The 12,870-nt window shown below is 36.9% G+C and overlaps 1 protein-coding gene across 1 annotated transcript in view; it reads right to left on the bottom strand.

Annotated features, from left to right (window-relative positions):
- Positions 1–7,492: 7,492 nt before the first annotated feature.
- Positions 7,493–12,870, bottom strand: part of LOC109857270 (semaphorin-1A-like) — a 193,181-nt gene continuing 187,803 nt past the window's right edge. The window contains exons 13-16 of the mRNA XM_020433431.1: positions 12,366–12,650; positions 10,822–10,965; positions 9,807–10,102; positions 7,493–9,746 (exon numbers count right to left, since the gene is read on the bottom strand). Of these exons, the coding sequence (XP_020289020.1) occupies positions 8,997–9,746; positions 9,807–10,102; positions 10,822–10,965; positions 12,366–12,650 (1,475 nt within the window). The 3' untranslated portion in view covers positions 7,493–8,996. The remainder of the gene's footprint in view (positions 9,747–9,806; positions 10,103–10,821; positions 10,966–12,365; positions 12,651–12,870) is intronic.

Genomic DNA, 12,870 nt, shown 5'->3' with positions numbered 1-12,870 from the left:
AATGTTTGTCGCGGCTCCCGTTCGCGACAGCCGGGAGAAATTTTGTATTAATCTTCGGTTTTTCGTTTTTTTTTTTTTTTTTTTTTTTAATTGCACTAGCCGGCATCGAGCGTTGTTTTTCTATATGCCACGAAAAGTTAACGAGAAAACAATTTAAGAAACATGGAATACGTGCGTGTGTGCGAGCGCTTTAATCCTTGACGGTGTTGGCTAATTGTGTGTGAACATCATCAAAAATCACTCGTCGAATTATGTTCCCTCAAATATTTAAAAAACAAAAAAAGAAAAAAAAACTATTATCGTTTAAACATGTTTTTTTTTTTTATAATTGTTTAAATTAAATATTTAATCGTTAACATATTTAAACTACCAAAATATTTATTAGCTAATAAAATATTGTTTATTTATTCCAAATATTTATGTTACGTATCTTCAGCTTGTTTGATTACAAATAGTCGAGTATATCAAAATGCAATTTGAAGCATTTTTTTCTGCATCAACACGGTTAAGGATCAAACCACGAGAAATGCGAGCGAATGAGAGAAAAAAGGAGTAACAAAGTGTGATTAACGTGTGCGTGTGTGATTGTGATATCGAAACTCGATCGAGAGTCTTAGATCCCTCGCTCGGAGATCCCAGCGAGAAATTGCGATATTTTTTACCTAAATATTTATGGTTGCTGCGAGATCCAAATGCGCGAGATACACGCGACACTTCCGGATGATAAAAAAAAAAAGAGAAAACCACAAAAGCGCGGGAGCAAATTTTCGCCATCGGCAGAGGCGATGTAAAGTTTATTTAAAAGTTTATTTGTTTTCCATCCCCGAAATATCCGGAGGTAATTGCGAAAAAAAAAACTCTGTTTACACAAAGCTACAACCTGCTCTCGGAATATGAATGAGCGATCATCACGAAGAAAAATTCGAGGTACATTTATTTCGTGGAAAAAAAAAAAAAAAAAAAAAAAATCAACCCATCTGCTAACTCGCAGATTCACGAGCGCGCGATGATCTCTCTCTCTTGGATCTCGCAGCGCTTCTTTTTATAGTAAACTCGTCGCGAGGAAAGAGGTGGCAGTACGTTTGATTTTTTGCAAAACAAAAAAACTTCCACNCATCACGAAGAAAAATTCGAGGTACATTTATTTCAAAAAAAAAAAAAAAAAAAAAACAAATATCAACCCATCTGCAAAATCGCAGATTCACGAGCGCGCGATGTTTCGCGTTTCTTGGATCTCGCAGCGCTTCTTTTTATAGTAAACTCGTCGCGAGGAAAGAGGTGGCAGTACGTTTGATTTTTTGCAAAACAAAAAAACTTCCACATTCGCTTCTGGCAGTCTGTCGAATAAGATGCTTCTTTTTTTTTTTTTTTTTCTCGTCACAAGACAGAGAACTCGTGTTAGTATCTAATAACTCGTATTGTCGGCACGCGAGCGAAGTCTTTTTTATAACTTACATTCGAAGATGGTCAACAAAATACACCGAAAAAAAAAAAAAAAAAAAAAAAAAGAGAATGAATCACGCGAAAGCTATTTTTTACCGATAAAACGCCCGGTGTGTGCATAATTGTTTCTTCAAACCTAGTATTAGTATTACTTTCGTTATTCTTGAGAAGAAGAGAGCGAAAGAAGAAAAATGGAGAGAGTATGCGTGGCATGCGTATGTGAAAGTGAAAGAAAAAGATCTTTAATTCGCCGTCGTGAGAACGGTGTGTGCGCACGTGCGCGTTCCCGTTCCCCCTCGATCGGAGAGACTATTTGAGAGACTTGTTTAGAATCGATGTGTGGGCGAAACGCGACCGAAACACGTAAAGAAAAAAAAAAACAACAAATGCGCTGACTGATCATCGTAAGAAAAAAAAAAGAAAAAACGGAGAAGAGAAACCGGGACGAGGAAGAGAGGAAACGAAGAAGTAAAAAAAAAAGAATCGAGTGGATGTATCATTACGACGAACGAACATTTTGTCACATTTTAATGGGTCCGGCCCGCTAAAAGAACACCGCAAAAAAAAAAAAAAAAAAAGAAAGTTGCGAAATATAATCTTATGTAACATCGTACAGAAACATGCGTTGTTATTTCTCTTGCGCAAAAGTCCCGTGCGTTTATTAAGCCAGTGAGTATAGTCTAGACTCGTGTAAATAAAAACAAAAAAAAAAAAAAAACAAAAAAAAAAAAATAAATTCGTTATTTGAGTACATTTCTCATAACGAAGTGTTTTCTGTCGATTTTTTTATGTGTTTTCACGATTTTTTATTCACCGATGCACTAAAAAAAAACTGGGTTTCAGAAAATGCAGCTTTTTTCAGAACAAATCACCGCACCGGCACTCGACCGCGCATCTTTCCCGCTGATTCTCCGAAGAGAATTGACGTGGAAAATAATATTCATTGAATAAATAAATCATATCTTTCTTCACTACTTCGCATTTAAAATGTTTTTTTTTTTTTTTATTCTGGACCACCACGAAGCGTTGTTCTGTTATTAATTTATTGATCACTCATATCGTACAAGTCTTGTGAAACTTATGTAGTAAACAAACTATTAACTAGTTTTGAGATTCGCTGATATAGGTCGGCGCATTAGAAAATATAATTCTTTGCAAAATGGAGCGGGAAAACGGGGGGCGAAGGGGAGGGAGAAAGAGCGACGATCATTAACAAGGTACAGAAATAATAAAAATAATAACATTCGATTCGTGAAACGCATCGTAAAAAGTAATCGTTTTAAAAGTATAATGTCTACCTTTAATACGTTCAAAAAACGAAGCTCTCTTTTGTATATATATATATATGTATATATAATCATTTATATCGTTCTCTCACATCGAATATTGATGTACAAAGTATTCTAGTAATTATTAAATGAGCGTGCGTGATACGCAAGTTATCACTGTTCTCAAATTTGCGTACCGCGCACTCAATTTTTTGAGAAAAGGTACAATTGATAAATGCGGGTCGTTATTATTATTATTTTACCGCGCAGAGTGATAAACTTTTGCTCGGTATATGCTATATATATATTATATATACATACTGTAAGGTTGCGTCGTGTTATTTTTATGACAATTTATTACGGAATTTTTACGTATAGTTTATCTTTATATCGTAGCCTCAGAAGTACATGTATGTTTTAACGAGGAATTATATATATATCTATATATAAAAATTTCGTTTCTCTTTTTCGCGCGAGGTAAGATGACTCGTACCTCGTTTTTTTTTTCACAAGATATTACGATATTCTGGTTCAGTTTTATCTTTTTTCGAGATAGCGTTCTCTTCGCTCATACACATGATCAATTTATATATATATGTATATATATATATACCATTTATATATATATATATATACATATACATACCACTTCAGATAAAACTTTTAGTCTAAAGGAATATGCAGAAAATGGTATACAACTCTGTTTTTTTTTTATTTTTACACTTTATCCTATCCCTCGCACATCAGCGCTCTTCTCAGATTAACATAACTTGTTTCTTTCTGAGAATATATTATTATTTTTATCTATTATATCACTATGTATGCATTAGTTTTTTATCAGTTCATATATAGATATCTTCTTGTATATAAAGATGTACAGTTTCTCCAGTGTATGATCAATTGGTGAAATTACACAACAATAACGCGTAAGGATACAAAGGACATCGTATAACAATTCTTTTCTAGATATATATAATTATTTTTATATAAATTTTTTTTCCAAACTTTTTTTTGCATTTTGATATACGCTTACGCTCGATTGTTGCAGTGAAACGTAAAGGATTTGCATTATTAGGTTTTTAATTTAATCTTTTTTATATAGTTCTTTAATTGTACTAATTAAGAGAAAAATATATGTTTGTAAAACCTCGGTCGATAAAATATCGGAAAGTATCAAAAAGATTTTACAAGTACGGAGCACACACGAGAAAGATAATCGTGTTCTTTTGTGAAAAATATTCTTTTCAATTAATAATAAAAAAAAAAAAACAATGTTATTGTAACTTAGCGTGACTTCAACTATCTTTTATCTAACATTAATTGGAGAATTATAGTATTATATACATAAAAAAGATGTGTGTGTGTGTTGCATTGGCACGGCAAAGATGTGTGCCCGGACTGCCATACAGCGCTCAGCAATAAATTTTGTAGTTTCAATTAACAGCGTGACAAAGTACCTATACGTGACATTTTGTAACGCATAGGGTACTTGGAACTCGATTTCGTTGTTCTCTTAAACGGCTGAATGCCAATCAATGAAATTGCGGGACATGTTTTTATTTGAAAACATTCAGTAATTGCACCTCGTAAACGTTTCGTGCGTTACCTGTATATAATTTCTGATATTTTTTTTCTTCTTGTACATAAAATTGCGTAACATTTGATAAAACTTCTATATTAAAAAAAATATAAAAAATTTGACAAGTATTCGATAGAAATAGAATAGTTAGTAACAATTTGAAAACTAAATTTAAAATTAAACTTACGAAATATCTTCTTGTTCAATGTATATATGTTTGTTTAAATAATATTGTAAAATTATTATATATTTTCCCGTATGTCTCGTTATTTTTTTCCTTTTAAATGTTATTATTTCTTTATTATCTGTGTTGTTTTCCGTGTTATTGCTCTTCGCAGAATGAAACAAAGAACAATCGCCTATCGTACGAAGCAACACATTTGCAACAATAATACAGAATCAATGATTCAAAAAAAAAAAAAAGGTTTTTAATCATTTATTACATTCTTTATTTTCGAAGTAAGAATAAAAAGACATTAATAATTATTTACATGCACTATTCGATCTCTTTGCAGCCCACTGCCAAACTCACGTATTGAACGTATTGGCAGTCCCGGCTTCCAGTGGAATGTTGCGATTATATTATCTAATTAATGCGAGCGATAAGTCTACGATTACTGTGTCTCACGTTGTATCGTCACGTTCTCGTCGGCATTGTCCTAGTCCCTTTTGTTTTCTCTGTTCGACGCGACGTAGTCGGACACGTACGAAGTCAGACACAGAGTTTGAGAAATTATAAAGCCGCTCGAAACTCTATAAACTGAATTTATTTAACAACATCACTTTCTCGCATTTGCATTATNTTTTTTTTTTTTTTTTTTTTTTTTTTTTAATATTTCTTCAAGCTCCTTTCTATCTCTCTTTCCTGCTGTTTTAAAATTTATATATATATATATCATTTTCAGCGTAGCTCTCGCTGACCCAAACATATTTCTTCTACCTAACAAACACATTTTTCAGATATTGTCACAATTGGTATTGATATTTAATTATTTTTATGCTTCTTATATATGTGATAATCTCGTAAAAAGTTTTGCCAGAGAATGATAATTTTGCGAATTGCGCAAAATTACTTTTTATAAAGAAAAAAATTTATCTTTTTTTTCAAAGTATAAAAAAATAAGAATTTTTACATACGATTCGATAAAATTAAACGACGCGATAACATCAACTTCGATTACATAAAATATGAGATATGATTAAACAAACACATACCACGACGGTTTCGAGAAACATCAAAGAATGTGTGCAATAAGAAATCTATAATAATACGAAACATATTTTTGTAAGAAATTAATACATATTTTTTGTAAGAAGTATTTTTATCTTCCAATCTCTTTTTTTTTTTCTCTAATCCTTTTATTTATAAAATAGCTGACGCAAGTACGAGAAGCTGTCATGCCTCTAATCTATTTGCAAGATTCATCTCTCACGCCACTTTCATGACACAGGACTTAGCTTCAAAAGCGCAATATAGTCGGTTTTTAAACAGAGCATTATGTACAAGTGTTCGTATATGTAAATAATTATTCTAACAGTACATTTGTATACACATGTAAATTTATATATATATATATATATATATATATGTATATATATATATATATATATATATACATATATATATGCCTCGCCAGTTCTCTCAATTTAGAAATTAACGTATATATAACAATGATTTTTTTCCTCTCTCTTTCTCTACTGTCATATAATCTCGCGTTTAAGGTACCTATAGTTCGGATGTTTCCTATTACACAAAACATCGCTAATTTGTAAAAGGCCTGCCAGCCGGAATCGATCGTGCGCGACGTGAACGGGGGCATGGCAAAAATTTATTTTATTTAAGGAAAGACAAGGACTTCTTCTTGTTTACAAAGTCAGCGCGTAAAATCTAATTGCTAGCTGCCTCTCACGCGTAACACACATCTCTTTTCACGTCGAGTAGCGTCGATTTTAGCTACGCGAATCGAAAAAACACACGTGTTCGCGTCAACGCGCACGCATATAATTAATGCACACGCGCGCGCATTGTGGTTTATATGTATATATGTATATGTGTATGTTCGTATAATGCGTATATGCGCAGCAATGGAAATGCAATATACGTGTAATAATGATGCTTATCACTGCTGCCCACGTGACGAGTAGCATAACGAATGAATCCTCGATTTAAAAATGATTTCAACGATAAAAAACAGTTCTACATATTTACACGATTTCCTTTCTTTCTTTTCTCTCGCTTACACAGCACGCAATTACCAGTCATCAGAAGTGTTTGGTGTGATGTGTGTGATATTGTGTATGTAGCTGTCGAGCTCTATCGTCGAAAGCACTTGATCAATGTTTCTGGTTTTTTTTTTTTTTTTTACCCTGATCTCTTAAAAATGTCCAACGCTCAGTAACAATCGGTGAGAATTACGGTAAGAATGTCTTACGATATTTAGTTCGCTCGAGGCGTGTTAGAATTTGCGCGGCAGTGTTAGTTAATGAGCGATGAGAAGAAGTTGCGGATTAATTAATAGTGCACGAAACACGGCGGAAAATACTCGTAAAAATGCGCACAACGAGACTCTCTCTCTCGCGCGCGCGCGCGCGCGCCTGTGTGTGTGTATCGGATCGAATATATATATATTTATTTATTTATTATTAGGCATCAAAAGTTTCCTTAATTTTTGCTAAATTGCCTTTCAAAAAACAATGCATCGCATTCGAGTGGTGTGCGATATATAATAGATGTGTGTGTGTGTGTGTGTGTGTATGAGTGTATATATTATTATAAAAAATCAGTACTCTCTCTCGGAAATTGCACGGAAACAACAGGAGAAATATCAAATGCGTCAATGCACAAAACTGCATTTTCCACCGTTTTCGACGAGTTCTTGAAAAAAAAAAACAAGACGCTCATTATTTAGAGGCACTCTGTCCGCGACCAGGCTGTCGAGTAAATGCGCACGTGTAAAGACCTTATCGCAGTCGTTATTAATATACGCTATACAGAACCGATTTTTCCGCGGAATCTCGTTCAATTCCAGCTCCTTTCGCCGACATTTCTTCGAGGACTCGGTCATGCCGAACAAAAACACATCACAACGGGTTAATTACACATAAAAAAAAATAAAAATAAACGTATATTGTCAAAAGTATATACATATACAATATATATATATATATATATATATATATACAATATAATTTTATAAATATATATATATATATATCTGGTTACATGTTGAATTGGAATCAAAATTCGAGACTGGATTATATAAAAAACGTTTTCTCTCGCATTGCCTTTCAAGGAAGCCGCATTATTTTTATATCTAAATGTTTCGCGAACGTTCAAATTCAGCGACTTTCTCGCAACTTATAAAACCACAATTTGCATACAACATAGTACATACGTTATACTATATATAAAAAGTTAAGAAAAACTTTAAAAAAACTACTTCACTATATTACCTTTAAATCAGTCCTTGTGTTCGTCGTAATTTTAAAACAAAATCATAAATTTTAATCCTAGAGTTTTTTAATCTCTTTAGATCTAGTGTAATTTTTTTTTTATAATTATTTCTTAATTTTTTTTCTATATGTATATCCGTTCCTCGAAGAAACTACGTTCACTACCGGATCTCCACCGGAACGTAAACGTACAATCGTGCTCACGCCTACAATCCTCGCCATTACCTACTCACAGCACGATAATAAGCGCACAACGACACTCAAATTAGTCTTACTTAGATTTCTCTCTCTCTCTCTCTCTCTCTTTCTGCTTCGCTTCTTTCTATAATCTTAAAACAAAACGCATAAATGAGGCACTTGCCCGAATCTATTACCGGCCTTAATAACACTCCGTTCCTTGTTTATAGATCAAGATTTGCCAACAATTAATACACGGAAGGCACGCCTCTCTCTCTCTCTCTCTCTTATCTCTCGCGCGAATGCTTAAAATGTCTCTACACAAGTGTGTGTTTTCGTTTCTTTTATTTTTTTTTATTTTTTTTTTGTTTTGTGTTTATCTTGCATCAGTCTAAGCATCTAACAGGCCACTGCTACGAACACAGTCCTCATATTTAGTTATCACATTACATTACTACGGTTGTCGATTCTTCAGCCTCGTCGTCGTTGTTGGCGTACACACTGCTTCCTCCCTCTCCTCACACTCGATGCTCTCCCTTCTGATCGGCTAACATCGCGATCGAAAAAACGAACGAAGGAAATAAAAAAAAACGATCGAATACGATTCTTCCGTGATCGCGCACGACGCGCGATTCGTATTCACAGAGAGAAAAGCTTTGAGAAACTATATCATAAAAAAAAGTAATAACCTCTGTGCTTATTTAACGTGACTCGCCATTCCATTTTTTTTTTATGACACAACGTGCGAGGTTTGCGTGTCGATGTGTGATCATGAACGCATCTCTCTCGAAACCACAAACTTTCAGCCGTGCGTTTATCGTCGCGAAACTACGGGAAAAAGAAAGAAAAAGGGGGTTTTTCGCTTGCGCGCGTAGTACCTCATCCCATAGACAGTTCCCGGTTCCCGGTTTTCCTACGCGGGAGGTTGAGAAATACCAAATATGGATCTCTCGCGCGCACTCTCCAAGCACTTCTTCTTCTACTTTTCTAACGAGAGCATCGGAATTATTGCGAACGCGTATAAATTCCGATTAATCAGAAACGGCGAAATAAAGCGAATCGCTCGGAAAGTACTGTCACTTTCGTGGCGTGTCGTAAGTCAAACCGCGTCGGAAACACATCGAGTTCGTGCCGTCGCGTTTGCGATAATTCGTACTGCTTCCGCGCTGGAAGTTGTCGTCCTCGCTGCTGTACTGGACCACGGACTGGGACCGGGGGGGCGGACTACCGGCCATGTACGTGATCATGTTGTTGAAGTTGGGCAAGAACTGCGGATTGAAAAGCGACAGAATCCTCGCGTTGAGCTCGCGCGGACTCCGGGTCGGCACCATGTACTGATCGCGCAGATTGTTGTTGATCGCGGCGTATTGATTGAATCGATCGCCGACGTCGTCAATGGCAATGTTACGACCGCAGAGATCGTCGAGGCTGTTGGCGCTATCGCTACCGCCGGAATCCTCGATTTCGCAGGGCGCGTTCATCATCGCGGTCTCGACGCAATCTGATTGATGATAGCGCGTCGCATATCTCGGATCCACGGTCATTGATCGCTGCTGAGCGTCGTAAGAATCAAAATACTCGAGCGAACAAGTCTCGTCGTTCATCACGCTCTCGTAGTGATCCTCGTCATAGTGATCCCCGTAGCGATCGCCCTCGTCCGGTCTATGAGTGTTGTTTGTGTGATCGGTGGCGATACCGGTGGTGAGGCTCGTAGGCGTCGTCCCGTCGTCATCCTCGTCGTTCTCCCCGTCCTCGTCGTTGCGCTCGTCCGACTCCGCGAGGTCGGAAGAAGAGGAGGTGGAAGATACGCCAGAACCCGTCGGGTCCTGCGGTAAGCCTCAGACGGCCCTGTGTCGTCTTCTGTATCATATATACGTTTTCTTCACCTTCTGCACCGGCTTGTTTTCCGCGGACGAGTTTGCGTTTTTGCCGTTTGGATTCTTGGGCGGCACGTTAAGCACCAAATTGATGGATTTGTTATTAAATCCCGGCGACTCGGAAGTCTCGGTTAATCGGTTGAGCTGTTGTCGCTGCTCGGACGGCTCCGGATACGACGAGCCGCGCAGCCTTTGACTAAACCAAAAACCGAAAGCGAAACCGGCAACCAGAGAACAGAAGCAGGTGCCGATCAGCGCGCCCGTTAGCGTCTGGGCCGAGTACACCACTGGTGTCACAGTCACACCTGCAATCAGATCGGTAATGAACGTTGAATGACACACACCCAAGAGAAAACACCATCTCTCATGGCGGGAAGATTTATTTTACGCATTCTGTTGAAAGTGACAAGGAAACGAAAGCGGGAAAACTCAAGCGACAGATAAGAAACATAAGAAACAGAAACAAAGACAGAGATTGATTATCGACAGACATATGATTTGCAAAGAGAATGCAAGAAAAATTCAAAATTAACTCACACACCACAATCTGTTATATTGGAACAAATGCGACTAGAAAACAAAAACAAAAACAAAAACAAAAATGAGATGTATCAGTTTTCAGATTCGAGCGTTGATTTTTGTTTTTTTTTATAAGATAAACGTCAGAAAGAAACTCATCGAAACGTTTCTTCGCGCTGTCGTTCTCGAAAATATCGTTTCTTCGATAAACAAAAAGTTTTTTTATCACGTTCATTTGCCAATAGTGTACCGTCGTGCTAGCATACTCGTACGGATTAGTAACAAAAAACAGACAAAGTAAAAAACCGCATCGGGGGAGGAAAAACAAATAGAAAACGCGAGAATTGTTTTAAAAAAAAAAAGCGAGGATTGCGTATTATAGTGAAACAGAGAGAGAACTTTTCATTTTTTTTTTTTTTCTTTTCGACGTCGAAGAAGAATACACGTTCTTGTCGGCGTGAAGTGGCAATTTCTGTATAGCGCAAACGGGGGGGGGGGGGTTTACCTTGAGGCTCGTTAGCCCTCGGTTGCGTACGGCGATACTGATTTTCCCCATCCAACTCGATGACGATTTCATTGTTCCGTTCATTGGGCTGCTTGTCGCGCCCAATTTCGGGCGGCACCGCTGGTTGCACGGGTTTCGTCATTTCTGAAGTAACAGTCACCAATATGATGATAGAGGACAAATGATGACATACCACATGAATTTGCATACTTGGAGCGTGTGTGCGTGCGTGTGTGTGTGTGTGTGTGTGTCGGTCATTAATGCCTTTCATTCGGTTTTCAGCTAATTTCGAATCGAACGCGTCGCATTTAGAAACGGTTCGTGCATCATGACGTTAATTGAAAAACGTTCGAAATTCAATCGTTTCTAAATTTATCTTCATTTATCGTCCCGTTATTATATTTGATATTGCGTAACTAAATTTTGATTTTAATTGGAATTTAATTTATTAATGGTTGTTATTATATATATTTAATGTTGCATTTGATGTTGTTACCTTGTCCTTGCGGACACTGCGTGTTTAACGTTCCGCATACATCAAACGCGACTATCAAACTGTCAGGCACAGTACCCGGAGTCATGATGTACGAATATCTAGATATGATGCGTCTGACGTGCTGTGTGAAGGCATACATGACGCCTGGGCAAAGTACGCATTAATGCTCAGCGAGATGACCGAAGCTATTAGCCGTGTGTTTTCGGTTTAACTGAGCGTGTGCGAGAGAAATGTTAATTAACATTCAACTTGTGCGAGCAGTGTGTGTGTTTTTTTTTTTTGTTTTTTTTTTTTTTAACATTTAACACATGCATTTTTCAGAGGTACTTTTCTTTCGGCAGAAAAAAGAAGCAAGACCATGTACTACTTGGACGCCCACGCCACAAGGGTAAGTTCATTCGTTCTTATAGTTTTTAGCACTTACTCTTCTCGTTCTCTGCATTTCAAATAAATCGCCGTGTGTTCAGATTTGCGGGAAAAGAAGAAAGCGACAAGACAGAAAAGAGAGATAAAGTGGGAAAAAATAAAGTGTGCAAAATAGATTGAAATTCAAATAAAACAAGCAAAGCGTAAGTGTATACACATGATTTTGTGACCGTTTTTTTTGTCATCAACTGAAAATCAGAAGTGAACGAACTAAACACGTTCGTTTATTCGCTGTGTCTTCGAAAAATAAGAATTTGTTTTTTTTTTTTTTTTTTTTTATACTCGGTCAAGTTAAAGTAATTTATTTCATTGTTTCGAATCGCGTTCCGTTATTTTTATTTCCATTTTGGTGCACGCGCGAAAGAAGTAAAAACAAAAGTAAAATAAAAAAAAAATGAATTAAACTAAAAACCAAAGGCAAATAAAAAAAATCAACGAGATAAAAAACGAGAGAAGGAGATTCGTTTGATCGGAATTAAAGCAAGCGAATCCAGGCAGAGTTTTTTTACGTGTCGTCGCGTTAATATATACATATATATTCATTTTCGGAGTCAAAACTGGTATCTTACACACGGTAACGGTGTACACACGGAAACAAATTTACATCAGCCGACAATAATACCTTGCTCGTATCCGCAGCTTCTGTGTCTGCCGGTCGAGATATCTTGGAACAGCGTCTTGTCGGCATCGCTGTCGTGAAGTTTGGTCGACACGGCCACGCAGAGATTCGCGGTCGCGTCCCAAGCGCAATGAGGATCCTGTAGCGCGACGCAAGTTCTGCAGGTGGCCGCAGCTGGCGAGTCGCAATGATGTAAGGGAACCGCGCGAATCTCGGAATCCGCGAATACCACCAGCTTGCTAGCTTCGCCGGCGAGATGAACCACCAAAAGGTCTTTGACCGCTTGACCTACAACGTAGAATTACGTTGTTGCGAGAAAGACAGATTATTACCGGCGCGTATTACACAAAATCCATCTTTTTCGGTTTACGGATGCGAGACAACGTGCGATACATCCTGATTTTGGTCGTTGTCATTTTTTTCTTTATTTTCTTTTTTCATAAAAATATATATATATATATATCATGAAATATATATATATATATATGATATATATGATAATATAATA

Source organism: Pseudomyrmex gracilis, unplaced genomic scaffold, assembly GCF_002006095.1.
Source record: "Pseudomyrmex gracilis isolate BER0280 unplaced genomic scaffold, ASM200609v1 scaffold_153, whole genome shotgun sequence".
NCBI classification, from domain to species: domain Eukaryota; kingdom Metazoa; phylum Arthropoda; class Insecta; order Hymenoptera; family Formicidae; genus Pseudomyrmex; species Pseudomyrmex gracilis.
The sequence above is the reverse complement of the archived record's forward strand: the minus strand, read 5'-3'. Positions and strand labels throughout refer to the sequence as shown.